Source organism: Misgurnus anguillicaudatus, chromosome 3 (genome assembly GCF_027580225.2).
Source record: "Misgurnus anguillicaudatus chromosome 3, ASM2758022v2, whole genome shotgun sequence".
Taxonomy (NCBI): Eukaryota; Metazoa; Chordata; class Actinopteri; order Cypriniformes; family Cobitidae; genus Misgurnus; species Misgurnus anguillicaudatus.
In genome coordinates, this window is record NC_073339.2 from 29,285,590 (window position 1) to 29,301,369 (window position 15,780).

Here is a 15,780-nt window from a genome sequence, read left to right on the forward strand (position 1 = left end):
TCTTAGAGCTGTTTAGATATAATCATATTGCATGGATGAATATTGTCAGATGATATTCAGTAGCTATGATAATTGATATAAAATTAAAGTGAGGTTTTTGCTGATATAGAAGTGAAGGGTTCATGTGACTTTCTTAAATCACTCTCAAAGGGCTCTTTGCTATATCCAAAGCTTATTTGTCCACATCTATAGGCCCAAAAAGTAAACAAATATAGAAACTCGTCAGTTTACATTTTTTATTATGCATGTCTAAAGCTTTTGAATGTGTAATCATGGTAAGTAATTTTTTATTAAAATGAGAGTGGTGCAAAATGTGAAATTCTGGAGTACTGGTATGCCCACCGGTTCATGCATGTTAAAGGGATAGTCCACCCAAAAATTAAAAATCTATTATCATTTACTCACTCTCAACTTGTTCCAAACCTGTATTAATTATTTTGATTTGCTGAACGCAGAGGGAGATATTTTAAAGAATGTTTCTAACAAAGTAGATCTAGGGCACCGTTGACTTCTATAGTAGAAAAAAAATAATACTATGGAAGTGAATAGTGGCCCTGATCTTTTAATTTCTGGGTGAGCTATCCCTTTAAATTGGACAATACAGCCCCTATTGGGGTCAGCAGATGGTGTTAGACGTAAGGGGATTTTGTCCCAAGTTCTTTTTAATTTTTTATTGATGATATGTCAGAATCTTTTAAAGCTTTAATACTGATATCCTATAGTAAACCATATTATGTATATGGATGATCTTGTTCTTAGCTCTGGTCTTCAGCAGCTCCTCACTATATGCGATAACATTTTTGTTTCATATATTTTATTTTTCATATTTAACCATTTTCCTTTGCCAAATTACAAAACATTAAAATATCTAAGAAAAAAAACACAACCAGGGTATACCAACAGGTAGACTAAAAAAGTAAAACGTATTTGATATAATAACACAGCACGTACATTTGTTATTTAATAATATAATAAATTATAGTAAAAAATAATATAATATTTTTATGTCTCACTCTTTTGACTATAAACATAAAAACATCTAGCTTTACACCTGCTTTACATGCTGTGCGCCACGTGACGTCAGGCAGTCTTCACTCAGACGCTCGTGCTGCTCACTAAAACACCCCACTTGCTGTTCTCAACTGTCGCGTGGCCTCGTTAACCACATAATTTTTATGTAACAATATACAACAAGAAGATTTGCGCAAAGGATCGAATAATGAAGAAACTGGAAGGACACGGTGGGACACGCGCTCCGGAGAAAGAGCTTTATTGAACTTCAGCCCGACGCGACAGTGCCAAGGCGTTATACCGTCGTTGTAACGAACGCCATAAAACAAAAATGTTTTTAACGCTTTTCAGTGTTTTTACTTAAACATGGAGTTATACACACGGACTTTGCTGCAGTTTTTCTTAACGACATTACTGTGTCAATGTTGCGCGCAGGTGTTTAATCTCAGTCTCTCTGTAGAGGAAGGATTACCTGCAAAGACTGTCGTCGGAGATATAAGAGATGTACTACCCGTGAAAATCACAGGTTCTGGGTTCTTTATATCTGAAAGCAAAGATTCAGATGTTTTCAGAGACTTCAAGATCGATGCCGACACAGGGATCATCTCCACCGCCGTCGTGTTGGACCGAGAGCGCGTAGATAAGTATGAGTTTGCGGCGGCCACATTAACAGGAGAGGTTATTAAAGTTATCATTGAGGTCAAGGATGTAAATGATAATTTCCCTGTGTTTCCCGTGAAAACAATCCAGTTAAATGTGTCTGAATTAAGTCCTCCTGGAACCCGTTTTGAGCTAGAAGGAGCTGAAGACCAGGATAAGGGTGCTTATGGCATCCAGGGCTACAGAATTACAGATGGAGACGCGAGGAAGACTTTTACAGTGGAAGTCCGCAACAGTGGAGATGATATGTTAAATGTAGACCTTATTCTGCGAGAAAGATTAGATAGAGAAACGATAGACACCTACAGTTTCACAATTGAGACGTTTGATGGGGGTATACCTCCAAAAACTGGCCAGCTACAGGTGTATGTTACTGTACTGGATGAAAATGACAACCAGCCTGTGTTCAATCAGACTGAATATCGTGCTGTCATATTGGAAAGTGCACCATTAATGAGTCCTGTCTGTCAGGTGTTTGCAACAGATCCAGATTTTGGCAGCAATGGGAAGGTCACCTATGACATCAACCGTCGTCAAAGTGACCCAAATGAGTTTTTCATTGTTGATAGCTCCTCGGGTATAATTAGATTAAATAAACATTTGGACTATGAGAAACAGTCGTTTTTTGAGCTCATTGTGACAGCATGGGATTCTGGGAGTCAGCCCGAATCCTCCAATGCTTTTGTGGGTATTAAAGTCCTGGATGTCAATGATAACCACCCAAATATCAGCATTCTGTTTTTAAATGAGGCTGGAGCACCTGAAGTATCAGAGGGAGCATGGCGGGGGGAATATGTTGCCAGGATTGCGGTCTCAGACCCTGATTTAGGGGAGTTAAAGAAGATTGATGTGGTCCTCCAAGGTGGGGATGCAATGTTCACGCTCAAATCAACTGATGATTTTCTTTATGTACTCTGTGTGGATGGAAACCTGGACCGAGAAGTAAATGACATGTATGAACTCACTGTGATTGCCTCAGATTATGGTTCGCCTCCCCTGAGGAGCAAAACAACATTTCAAGTTCAGGTCACCGATGTGAATGACAATCCACCTGTTTTTGAGCAAAACACCTATGAGGAGAGCATTCCTGAGGATGTACATGACGGAACATTTCTCTTACAGGTGAAGGCCACAGACAGAGATCAAGGAGAGAACTCGGAAATCATTTATTCTTTTGTACAGTCAGAGAAAGAGCATATGTTTAACATAGATCCAACATCAGGTGTCATTATTACTGCTGCAAGCTTAGACTATGAGAAACAGAGGGAGCTGACTTTCTTAGTGGTGGCAACTGATGGTGGTTCTCCATCTCTCTCTGCCACAGCCAGTGTGACCATCCATGTAAAGGATATCAATGACAACAAACCCATATTTCAGCAACCGTTCTACAACATAACCATCAAAGAGCATACAGCTGTTGCGACATGCATCTTACAGGTAAAATTATTATTTATATTCTATTCAGTCAGTATAAAGTTCAAATTAAACAAAAAACTTTAAATGAAATGTGAAAAAAACATGACCAAAATGACAGTAGATGGTTTAACACACAATAGCTTACAGTAACTATTGGAGATGAGGCCACTGCACAACAAATAAAGCATTGAATGAATCACAGAGCTAGAAAAACAATCAGCTACTATCACATCACATAACCTCACTCTCAAAAACACAGACTGTACTGGGCTTTACTGCAGACACAAAGACAACAGTGTTGCACCCCTAGCCACACCACTGCTCCCATGCTTTGCTTTTGGTGATACATAGTTCCAAAACTCTTGACATGTGTATTTGGCATAAAAAACCATATTAGTAGAAGTAGTAATTCCAGTATTTTATTAGACACACCTACAGTACCTTGCATTTCTTAATTATTAAAGATATATGCCTTCCGCATTCTACATGCTGTATCTCTTCAAAGCTGTGTTTATTGCAACAATTCTGTTTTTGTCCTTACATTACTCATATCATTACTCAAATCAAACTCATATCATGTTTGCATACAGAGTTGAATTATCTGAACTCAGGCAGCTTCTTTTAGACTTTGACCTAATGTACCGCTCCTTCCAACAACTTATAGCTCATAAATGCTAGTTTCTCTTTTATGATAGCAGCGCTGGGATCAAGGTTCTGCTATGATGAAATAATATAGTTTAAATGACCTTGTCCTAGATGATGAACAATAGCATTACAAATAAAAAGCTATCAAACATGCAATATTTGTGAAACACTAACAATCACAAACTTTTACTTTTAAGTTAGCAACCTAACATGTCACTACTGTAACATAGCATAGGGGTGGGTGATATGACCAATTTTTTTACCTTTTAATAAGGTTTTTATGATATTAAAATATTTAATGCCAAATATTTTTATAATTCTCACAAAAAACGTATACATGCATTAAAAAGAAGATAAAAAAACAAAATTCAAGCTCAGTGAAGATTAACAGTCTACGGAGCCCCTAATGGGACATGGAGAAAAATTAAAGGAACAGTATGTAAGAAATGTATATAATTTAATCATAAAATGGCCGTGATATGTCACTAGACATTAAGAAATCATTTTCGTTTCAAATACTTATATCACTGACAACAGTGGTCTGGCCAAGATATTGTCATTATCAAAGTGGGGTTGCAACCCTCAACTGATGTTTATGTTGTCATTTTGTGTATTGGCCACCAGTTGTGTGATTGCAGTACCAGTTTTAGCCACAAGTTTTGTGATTGCAATACCAGTTTTGTCCACAATCCTACATACAGTTCCTTTAAATAAAGTTTAGTTTCACGTGTGCATGCAAAACTAAACTTTAAAAAAAAATTCTGCACATGAAGGTTTCGTGTGAGCACATGAAACGAAACTTTAGATTTTTTTACTCCAATGTCACCTTAGGGGCCCAGTAACAGTCAGTGATGAAAGAATGATAATAAATAATGTATATTACACATCTTATTAAACGTAGAAAAGTGATTTAGTTAAAAGCAGTAAGAGATTTTCACAAAAACATAATAGTGACCGACAGGAGCAAAATTAGGTAACTTCCCCTTTAAGACAAAAGTCCGGATCCAATCTACTGTTACACATGCATTTCTCTTTCAGCTGTTTACTTTCTCTTAAGCACTAAATGTTGTGTTTATGAGGATATTTGCAAAGATGGGAATTTTGACGCATATATGTATTTAAGGCAAATAAAGTGGCAAAAGATCATGAGCTTAATGAGCAGCGGATGCGCGACTTGCGCGCTCCTCTCACACAAAACCAGGATGCGCAATGGCTTAAAATCACTTACATAAGTGTACAAATGTTAAGTTTTCGTGACCACGCTAGGACAGGTTGCCTTTCTGTGTGCATGTTCTCCCTGTGTCAGCGTGGGTTTACTCTGGGTACACAATAGGAGCAAATATTAAACTTGAGATGACTTTGCAAATTAAAAGGCAATAATCATCCTTTATACTAATGGTTTGGGGCAGTCGTGGCCTAGTAGTTTGATTCTCATGGCCGGCAGGTTGGAACTGATGTGCCCTTTAGCAGGGCATGTTTTCCCCCAGTTGTTCTCTGCGTCCTGCAGTGATAGCTGCCCACTGCTCTGGATGTGTGTTCACGATTTGCAGTGGATGTGTTCATTAATTGCAGGGATCATGAGTTAAATGCAGCAGTTAAATTTCAACAACACATCCTCACCCCATGTCGTCAATATTTGACGACACTTGACCATTCGTCAATATGTGACGGGGAGGGTATACCTTTCGCACCATTTTTTGACGAACTGGGGACTTCAATACTATTACGTCCGTTGCATTCTCTTTCCTATTTTCTTACCATTTTCGCGTCGGTTTATGGTTAGATTACGCAAAATTAAACAGTGTACGCGAAATTAAACAGTTGTCACCTGGCGTTGGGGTTAGAGTTAGGTACGACAGTTGTCACCTGGCGTTGGGGTTAGAGTTAGGTTTGGGTAGGGATGTCATTATGTAAATCTAACCCTAAACCGACGCGAAAATGGTAAGAAAATAGGAAAGAGAATGCAACAGACGTATTAGTATTGAAGTCCCCAGTTCGTCAAAAAATGACGCGAAAGGTATACCCTCCCCGTCACATATTAACGAATGGTCAAGTGTCGTCAAATATTGATGACATGGGGTGAGGATGGGTTGATTTCAAGTATGGGTACCATACTGTATTGGCCAGTATGTCACTTTCACTCTTCACTTTCACTACTGTAATATTGTGGTGTAAGAACGATTGTAATGTGTCTGGTGTAAGAACGATTTGGCTCCAGCTGTTGGAAAAGACACCTTGTCGATTAGACTAATGCTGTGTCCGAAACCGCCTACTTCATACTATATAGTACGCAAAAAGCAGTAGGTGAGGCGAGTAGTATGTCCGAATACATAGTATTCGAAAAACAGTATGCGAAAAGTACCCGGATGACCTACTACTTCCGGTTAGATTTTGCAGTGTGCATGCGATGGACGCTTCATTATCCCATGATGCCCCGGGAGAGGAGTTATCCAAAGAAGAAGACGAGACATGCGGTTGTTTTCGCGCTGAAATGACATGACGTGATGACGACGTATGTCACGTGATGTAGCAACATGGCGGATGTAGTACGTCCGAATCTCATTCATACTACCAGGATTCATACTATACAGTACCTACTGTTTTAACGCTAAGTAAGTAGGTATTACATCTAATTCAGTACCTACTATACAGTATGCGGTTTCGGACGCAGCCTAAGTGTCTTAACGCTGTGTTAAAACAAATTGCCTTGTAAGAGTCTTTCAGCACCTGCAGATTACTCTGCATTACTTCTGCATTACCTACATGGTGCTGTTATTTAACGTTGGTCCAAAGTAAGATCTGACCGATGTTTCAAGAGCTTTTCCGTGGGTGAGTCTTGGTCCTTCAGGTGATTGATGCTGGGTTTCTATGCAGTTTTAAAAAGATTTAATGGTCCTTTAAATGTCAAAAAAAAAAAATTTCCTTTATATATGGCATGCAATCGCCACATAGGCCATTTAAAATGAGATTGACCTTAATGATCAAATTTCAATCTGAACCAGGTCACTGCCACGGATGCTGATGATGCAGAGTTTGGAAAAGTGCAGTACTCGCTCTGTGATGGCTACATTAGCGAGGATACCCACCCTTTCTTCAACATCAACTCTGTTACAGGAGAAATCTGTGTCTCTCAGGACATTGACTACGAAGCTGGCTTTGTGACCTTTGACCTGTTAATTAAAGCTGAAGATCAAGTAAGTTAAAGGTATTGTAATATCAAGTAAAAAAGGAGAAACCGTCTGAAATTATTTTCTTTCTTTCTCAATAGGATGGTCTTAATTCGCAGACATTTGTTCACATCGATGTGGAGGATGTGAATGATAATGCTCCTGTTTTTAATCCTGAGAGTTATATCACGAGCATTAGCAGCCATGCCCAGCCTGGCACTGAACTCCTCAGCGTGTTTGCTTCTGACCAGGATTCTGGCAATAATGGGGAAATCACCTATGAGCTACTACCTGGAGATTCTGCCTCTTTATTCAGCGTGGACCAGTCAACAGGTAACATGCCTTGAGTTAACATCCACTGGGACTTAAAATACGTCACATACTGTAAATTCTGCCTGTTTAAAGTGATACTGCATAGAAAAAGGTATGGTTTTGCAAATGGTTTTGAGTGCCATAATTTACAGCGAAAAATCCCAGGGTTTAGGGGATTGGAGAATGCCACAAAGTTCACAGTGAGACAGCTTTAGTTGAAGTGGTGGTCAAACAGTTCAGATATTTTGTTATTTTAAAGCTGCATTATGCCATTTTATAAAAAAAATCAACAAAACTGAAACAATATATGTGTCATTCTCAACCCTGCAATACTAACAATACTCATGGGTTATCTTGTTCTATGTGTACTAGTGGCTTAAAAATTAGTATTCAGATGCGCTTGAGTGTGCGGCTAAGTGTTGTCTGTAGCAGATATAGTAATCACGTATGTCATGTCCCAGCAGGAGGCCTGTGGATTACATAGCACCTTTTTAAATCCTTAATAGACATGAATAGAGATTGAGAGTGGACTGACACTTTTATACAGAGTGCCCACATAGATGTGAGCTTAGCCCTTATATTATGCCTTTTATTCCAATCACCTCTTTAACCGGGTGAAGCAATGCCATAATGCATTTCAATTCCTGTTTTGTAGTCCTTATATTAAGTTATCGGGGGAACTTGGGACACACAAAAAAAGCATCTGTCCACCATCATAACATCTCAGTGTTGCAATCATGTGCGCATGCTGCCTGTCAGCACGTGAGGACCAAACTGTTCTCCTTTCGGGCTTTGCGCTTGAACGGTCACATAGTAACACACAAGTAAACACACAGTTTAGGGAAACGGTAGATTTAGATATGTGGCTATACGCACAACCGGCGCAACGTCATAGAATGTCTCTGAACAGGTTCACGCCCACTTTTGGGGGAAATCGCACTAGAAGTTCCATTGACTTCCATTCAAAATAGCGGAACAAAGCAACGTTCATACACAGCCGGCAGGCGCAAACAACCCATGAAATCACTCAGACCAAACATGTTGAGTAATCATCCGTCCACCCTGCCCGCCACAGAGCGCGAAAGACACACCAACACACCCAATTTGGTCAATACAAAAACATGTCTCCCTCACTCTCCCAGCATCAAATTTGTGTAACAACGCTCCCTATTGGCCAGAGGTGTCTTACCCGGACATTAAACACGTACCTCATCAAGTCAACAGGGAAGCAAGTGAATGATTTTACTTCGTATTTGAAAGTTACTTCGTATTTATTTATTATGTCTTTATATTTAGAGTAATGAGTGCACTTTTCCGTCCAGCCATACAACTTACTGGCTTAGCGATATTTCCAGCAATCACTGGATGGCGTTGTTACACAAATTTGACGCTGTGAGAATGAAAGGGACATGTTCCTACATTGACCAAATCAAATGTGCCAATGCATCCCCCGCGCTCCACGGCAGGCAGGATGGACAGACAAACACTCGACATGCTTAATCCGAGCGATTCCATAAGTTATTTACGCCTGCCGGCTGTGTAAAAACGTTGCTTTGTTACGCTATTTTGAATGGAAGCCAATGGAGGCGCTGCTTTTTTAACCCCCGAAAAGGGGCGGTGACGAAATTTACAGTCAAGTTCCCGGATGTGCCGGTAGTCCGTATTGTGCATTATTTAGAAATGAAAACCTCTTCTGAGTGATCCATGCTTTTATTACCTCTAGAGTGGACTACTGTAATGGGCTTTATGTGGGGATCTGTCAGCGACACCTATATTATTTACAGTTAGTCCAAAATGCTGCCGCTAGGCTTCTGACAGGGAATGAAAAAAGAGAGCACATCGTTCCGGTGCTGTCTTCCCTTCATTGGCCAACAGTTGAGTCTCGAATTGAGTTTAAGATTTTAATAATGGTTTTTAAAGCACTACATAATCTGTCCCCAAATTATATTTCAAATCTCTTAGAGTGCTATACACCTGCAAGATCTCTAAGATCAACAAACCATCTTCTGCTGGCTGTTCCAAAATGTAAAAAGAAGGCTAAAGGGGATTGGGCATTCTCCGTTATAGCCCCAAAATGTGGAATACAGTCTGAGGCTAGTAACAAAGACAAGGATTAAATGAGATGCTTAAATGAGATGCTTTGGATTGTAAGGTAGACCAAGGTGACAGAATCTAGCAGACGCTTCACCATCTGTCAAAGTTGCAAAGAACCATAAACAGATCTATTGGTGTTCAATGTTCCAGTCAAAGTTATACACCAATTAAAGAAACTACCAACATATCAAATATATTAACACATTTTATTTGTTTGCACTTTTCTGCAAACCAAAACTTAACATTAAATAGCAAGTAATGATTTTAACAATCATCATTTTTCTGTCAGACACTGGCTTCACATCTGACCTAATATTCTTAAGAAACAATGAATTTAAGGAGTGGAAAGATTTATTGCCCGAACAGACAAATGTATCAGCGGATTTCCATAATTAAAATATTCGAAATAGCCATTGCAATATATTGGTCTGTCACTACTATGGAATTAACTTGTTCTTTGCATATTCAGCTAGTATATTTGATATAAGTAATTGTAGGTATTGTCTTTTCCACAGGATCGGTCTACCTTAACTCTTCACTGTCTCAGCTGCATAGTAGCAGTTTGAAATTGTCAATCTCAGCTCGGGATGGAGGAGGGCTGTCTGCCATTCATCCTGCTAATATCACCATGAGCGTCCTGTACAGCGAACAGCCCCCTGCTTTCTTCCAAAAGTCCCACTACAGCTTCTTCATCTCTGAGGATGCACCTGTAGGCTCCACTGTCGGTTTAGTTAAGGCTGTTACACCTGCCAGTGAGTTCACTTTTGTCACACTGTGTTCTTTAGTTATTTGAGATGTTTTCTTACTAAATTGTGTGTATTAAAATATAACACAGAGAACACACTTATAGTCACATAAAGGTTTTAAATAGTACATCTTTAGACTTACTCCATACATTCATTAATAAGGACCAAATAATCTCGGGACCAAAATAATTGGTGAAGTGAAGTTTGTTCAGAAAAGTAAATACAAGTGTTTTTAGTCTCCTAATACCTTCTGGGGCTACTGTATAGATTGATTGATAACATGATTGTTGTATTATTTAACAAAACCACATACACCATTTGGATGTCATGGATGAGCTGATCGAAGAGTTAAATGTTTGACTGGCAAAGTTGTAAAACCACAATTTTAGAGTTTAGCATTTTCTTAACCTGTTTGGTACAGTGTCATTACTGTATGGTTTAAACAAACAAAATCAAACATGATTTGCTGAGATAAGAATGTTTTTATATAAACTTTTTAAGTTTAATTAAAAAATAAAACCTTTTTAACATATTTTCTGCATACAGAGCAATACATGTTTAATAATTAATTTGAATAATTTTAAAATTAGATTAATATACTGGATATTAGCCAAATACATACACAAACACAAACGGTTAGTCTCCTGCTTGAACGCTAGACAGTCATCTGAGGTTATAATTTACATTAGCTGATTAATCCTCTTCAAAGACAGATGAAGAACAAGAATTTCTGAGTTCCTGATTTGGAGAGAAGGCAGATCCTTTAATCTCTGGGGTCTTTGGTTGCCTGTTTGAGCTTTCAAATGCTAGATTAGGACATATACATAAATCGTACAGATAGCACAGGTGTTACTGAAGTATGTAAGATCCCTATTCTAGAATCTTAAATAGCCTGCCAAAGAATAGTGTCAGTTTAGATAAAACATTTTAGAACATAACATATATATTTTTGACATTGTGTACTTCCATTTCTTAAAATTAAAGAAAATATAAAAAATTAATAAAAATAACTAAATAAAAACAAATTATATTTAAAAAAATGTATTGGGGGAGATTATAAGTAATTACATATGATTAACTGGTTATTTCAAAGCAGTAAATGTAGAAAAATATACTTTCAGTTTCATTATTCATCTAGTTGGTGAGGAGGAAAATCCTATGTGTGTCCTATGTCTTATAATGCCTGGCACCAAATAAAAAAGACACATGCAACCAAATAAAGACAATACAAATACAACAAGTAAAAAAGCCACAGTTTTCTTAAAGAATACTTGATAAATATTAAAGGAACAGTATGTAAGAAATTTATATCAATTAATCATAAAATGGCCCTGATATGTCACTAGACATTAATAAATCATTTTCATTTCAAATACTTATATCACTGACAACCGTGGCCTGGCCAGGATATTGTCACTTAAAATGTGCAGTTGCAGCCCTCAACTGATGTTTATGTTGTCATTTTGTGTTTTGGCCACCAGTTGTGTGATTGCAGTACCAGTTTTGGCCACAATCCTACATACCTTTTATTTAAGTGTAGCAAACCCATTTTGTGGTGGTCCGTCATACCACTAGCGTAGCCATGATTCACAATGTGGGTGGGCCCAGAGGAAATCAGGTGGGTCTTAACCAAAAAAGGATCTGTTATCAAAATATACAAACACACAACTACATCAGTTTCAATATATCACTGTTTAATAAGAACAAAAGCCTGTATGGGCCCTATTTTAACAATCTAAGCGCAATGTGAAATAAACCAATAAGAGTCTCATCTCCTTTACAAGCCAGTTGCGCTTGCGCCATCCCGATTCCATATTTTGGCAGAATTTGTAAAATAAAAAACTGAGCAGAGGAAGAAGACCACCAGTTTAAGATTGATATTAAAAAATTGCGTTGTTTTTATTTGTAATGAAATTGTTATTCTTTGGTATTAAAACCTTTAAAAGTCGTTTTCTTTCAGTCATGATCATTCAAGTAAAAATAGTAGGCTTTTAATTGCTGTAAATATATTGATAGCCCAGATGATCCGTGTTATCTCAAAGAATAGTTTACAAATATGCAAGAAAAGCTTTAGGCCTACTTTAAAAATACTTTAAATAGTAGCTTAATTTGTTGGTATTTGAAAAGTTTTGTTGCAAAAGAAATCTCGTTTTTTGGTTGTGCATTCCAATTAATATCAATTCAACTGCGGTTGGTTTGTTTTGATTTAAACCTTCATAACTTAAAAAATACAGCTAAGTAGCACTATAAAACAAAATAATAACATGATAACATAAAAATAATTAGAAAAAATGTTAAAAACGGAGTTCTCTCGTTTTGCAACGAAATTCTTCATTTAAACCTTTAAAAGTCGTTTTCTTTCAGTCATGGAAGTAAAAATAGCAGGCTTTTAATTATTGTAAATGTATGGATAGCCTACATGATCAGTAATCTCAAAGAATAATTTACAAATATGCAAGAAAAGGTTTGTACTTTAAAAATAGTTTATTTGGAACAATAAATAATTTATAAACGCAATTTCAGCACTAGAACAGCGCTGTGGGTGTTTTGAAATTTAAGCATAACATTCATCATTAAATAACAAAAGCAATATCTTCTCCATTGGCAGGTTTTAGTTGGTCAGTGGCGTAGACTAGTCTATTTTATTTGCCTCAAAATAGCAAAGCACCAACTATGCGCCTGAACACACATCGTTTTCAGACCAGCAGGCTCATGGGCGCAAATGTTATATGCAAAGACTTTTCTTTTTTAGCTGCTAAACCAACACCTCAGGTTCAAAAACCTCAACGGTAATGTTAAAGGGTGCACCATCAAGCTGTAATAAAGTCTTCTCACCGAAGGTCTTCGTGACCTTCATTCTAAGACAATTAAGCAGCGCAGCTTTCATTATTCCTTACGTGTCAGCCTTAAACCGGGTGTTAATTTCTATGATGTGGGGTGTAGGAGGGGCCAGGAGGCTGTTCGAAATGCGCTATTTATTGCACTACTATTTAGAAAATTAACTTATTTATTATTATAATAGCAAACAAGAGTTTAAAAAAAATTATTTTATAGGTCAAGTATAGTGATAAATGCAACATAATTTACTCTTTAGGATAACTAATAGGCTTTACTGGATAGGCAGGTGGGTGGACCCAGGCCCACCCATAGCTACGCGACTGCGTCATACAGTGAGAGAAGTTCAAAGAAGGCAGTTTTCTTGCATCAAGGATAGGTCTTGCATCAAAGATAGCCTACGATAGTTTTCTGACAGTGTCAAAAATTTTAGTATGATCAACGCACAGTGTGTTTGCTGCTACGACCTGCGTACTGGTATTTGTTTACCATTAGCCCATTGCTGGTGACGTTGCGCTAACGTGTGACGCAGCCATAGAAGCCTCCGATTCAATAGGTGTCATCATCGTACCGACTACATGCTTGTCGTTCCCAAGTTTAAACAATCCATTTCACACAGTGTTATAAAGCTAATGATCTTATAGGAGTGCAAGAAACCTGCAGTGTATTCCGGGCTTAAGTGGGGTTCCAAAATAGAGTCGGAAATGGGGTGGTGGTGCTGTAGGGGGCGCCACATTTATTTTATAGATTTCGAGGAGGGCGTTGCCCAAAAAGTCTCAGAACTACGGCAATAGGAGAATTTGTAAACATTGTGCAGCTCTTTAAGATCCAATTTGTCTGTATTCCTAAAATCTAGTAAAATCCATACTGTCCAAAATTCCACTTTAAAGGGACAATATGTTAAGTATTTTATTAGTCAAAAATCAATGTCTTTATTCATAAGTATTTCTTCATTGGTGTCAAATAAACTCTGCCAATGATCTGACTTTTCTTTGTAAGCTTAGAATTTCTTCTCTTTATTTATATATTGAATGGGCAAGCCCAAGAAGTCTTAATGTTGTTCCGCCATATTGAAAAACTATAATAGTAGAGAGGGACAAAAAGCATCAGCCTACTGCAACACGTTTCCACCACGCATTTTTCTTCAGAACACGTGAACCAGCTGAAATGGACAAGGAGATCAGTGAGTATATAATGGCTACCGTAGTTGCAACACGCATTTGGAAAAGTGAGGCGCTAGAGAGCACCATTCGTTTGAATGCAAAATACAATTTCACCCCTAGATGGCGGAAAATCCTACTTACTGTCCCTTTAATGTGCATTTTTTTTTGAAATTTTTAAATTGTATTCTTTTCCTTATGCAAAGTTATTATGGCCTTAGAAAATTTTTAATCTAAAGTCGTTATATGGTTCTTTGATGTTTTTTCTACCTTTTTAAGATGAACAGATGATCACTATAAAGTTTTGATGTATTAAAAACAGTGTTCCATAAAAACATACATACTATTTAATTTTTTTTTTCTCAATTTTTGTTGCAAAATCACCATCAATGATGTTAATTTGTCATATTTATGTTGATTTGCTTGCTTCTAATTTCAGATTCAGTGGAGGTAGTCTCATACATCATTTCATCTGGTGATCCACTGGGGCTTTTCTCAGTAGATGCCCAGACGGGTGTCATCACCACAAACAAGCCTCTTGACCATGAGTCCCTCTCCTGTGTTCTCCTGATCTTACAGTTCCACACAGGAACCTTTCCTATCTACAGCAGTGCTCAGGTCAATGTTTCCATTACAGATGTCAACGACAACTCTCCTGTATTCCAGAAGACTTCAGGGCACATCACAATATCACATAACACCCCTCCAGGGACACCACTCTTCATTGCACATGCTGAAGATAGAGACGGCGGCCTTAACGGCAAAATTCGCTACACGTTACTTCCTGAGAGCCAATTGTTTACCATTCACCCACACCTTGGGACTCTCACCCTGAGCAATGACCTCTCTAGAGATTCTAGACAGAGGTACGAGCTCAGTGTTATAGCCGAGGATGAAGGTCAGCCTTCATTGAACTCTACCCTAGATCTTGTGATAGAGATGGACTCTTCAGGCTTTGCAGAAGACACGCTAGCCTTTGAAACGCTGGTTTACCAGGTGGAAATCGGAGAAAATGCTCAAAAAGACACCAGAGTAATTCAGGTTCGTGCTTATAGTTCCAGAGCTCAGAGCAGAGGAAACTTTGCCATGACATACTCTCTTAAACCCATCACTGGGGTGCCACCATTCAAGATCCACCCAGAGAGCGGATGGATGTTTGTATCGCAACGTCTTGACTACGAAACTGAACCCACTTACAGATTCAGCATCTGTGCAAGCATGCAAGATGGTTCAATGGAAGCCACTGCCACAGCAACTGTGGTTGTTGTGGTAAAGGATGAGAATGACAATGCACCTGTATTCGAAAGGGATGTGTATTTCTTTAGCGTGCAGGAGGGACCACCCCCGCATGGGTTAATAGGAACAGTAAAAGCCACAGACAGAGATTCTCATAACAATGCAGTGTTAACCTACATCTTGCTGTCTGATGGAAAACACTTTAGCATCAACCCCAGAACAGGTCAGAATAACTGTAAAATTAATACTGAATTTCATTTAGATTCAAATTATCCATCTTGAGGTAATTTTATACCTCGAGAGGTATCCGATCAGAGGCCCCATTGACGTCCGTAGTATTATTTTTTTCCTACTGTGAAAGTCAATGGGGCCTCTGTTTGGTTTGGTTACAAACATTCCTCAAAATATCTTCCTTTGTGTTCAAAGCAAAGAAATTTATACAGGTTTGTAACAACGTAAGAGTGGGTAAATGACAGAACTTTCGTTTTTGGCTGAACT

General features: G+C 38.1%; 1 protein-coding gene across 1 annotated transcript in view; it reads left to right on the forward strand.

Moving 5' to 3' along the window:
* The first annotated feature begins 1,118 nt into the window (after nt 1-1,118).
* dchs2 (dachsous cadherin-related 2) overlaps nt 1,119-15,780 on the forward strand; it is a 48,912-nt gene continuing 34,250 nt past the window's right edge. Inside the window, exons 1-5 of the mRNA XM_055205347.2 lie at nt 1,119-3,108; nt 6,735-6,926; nt 7,001-7,232; nt 9,821-10,057; nt 14,486-15,505. Of these exons, the coding sequence (XP_055061322.2) occupies nt 1,378-3,108; nt 6,735-6,926; nt 7,001-7,232; nt 9,821-10,057; nt 14,486-15,505 (3,412 nt within the window). The 5' untranslated portion in view covers nt 1,119-1,377. The remainder of the gene's footprint in view (nt 3,109-6,734; nt 6,927-7,000; nt 7,233-9,820; nt 10,058-14,485; nt 15,506-15,780) is intronic.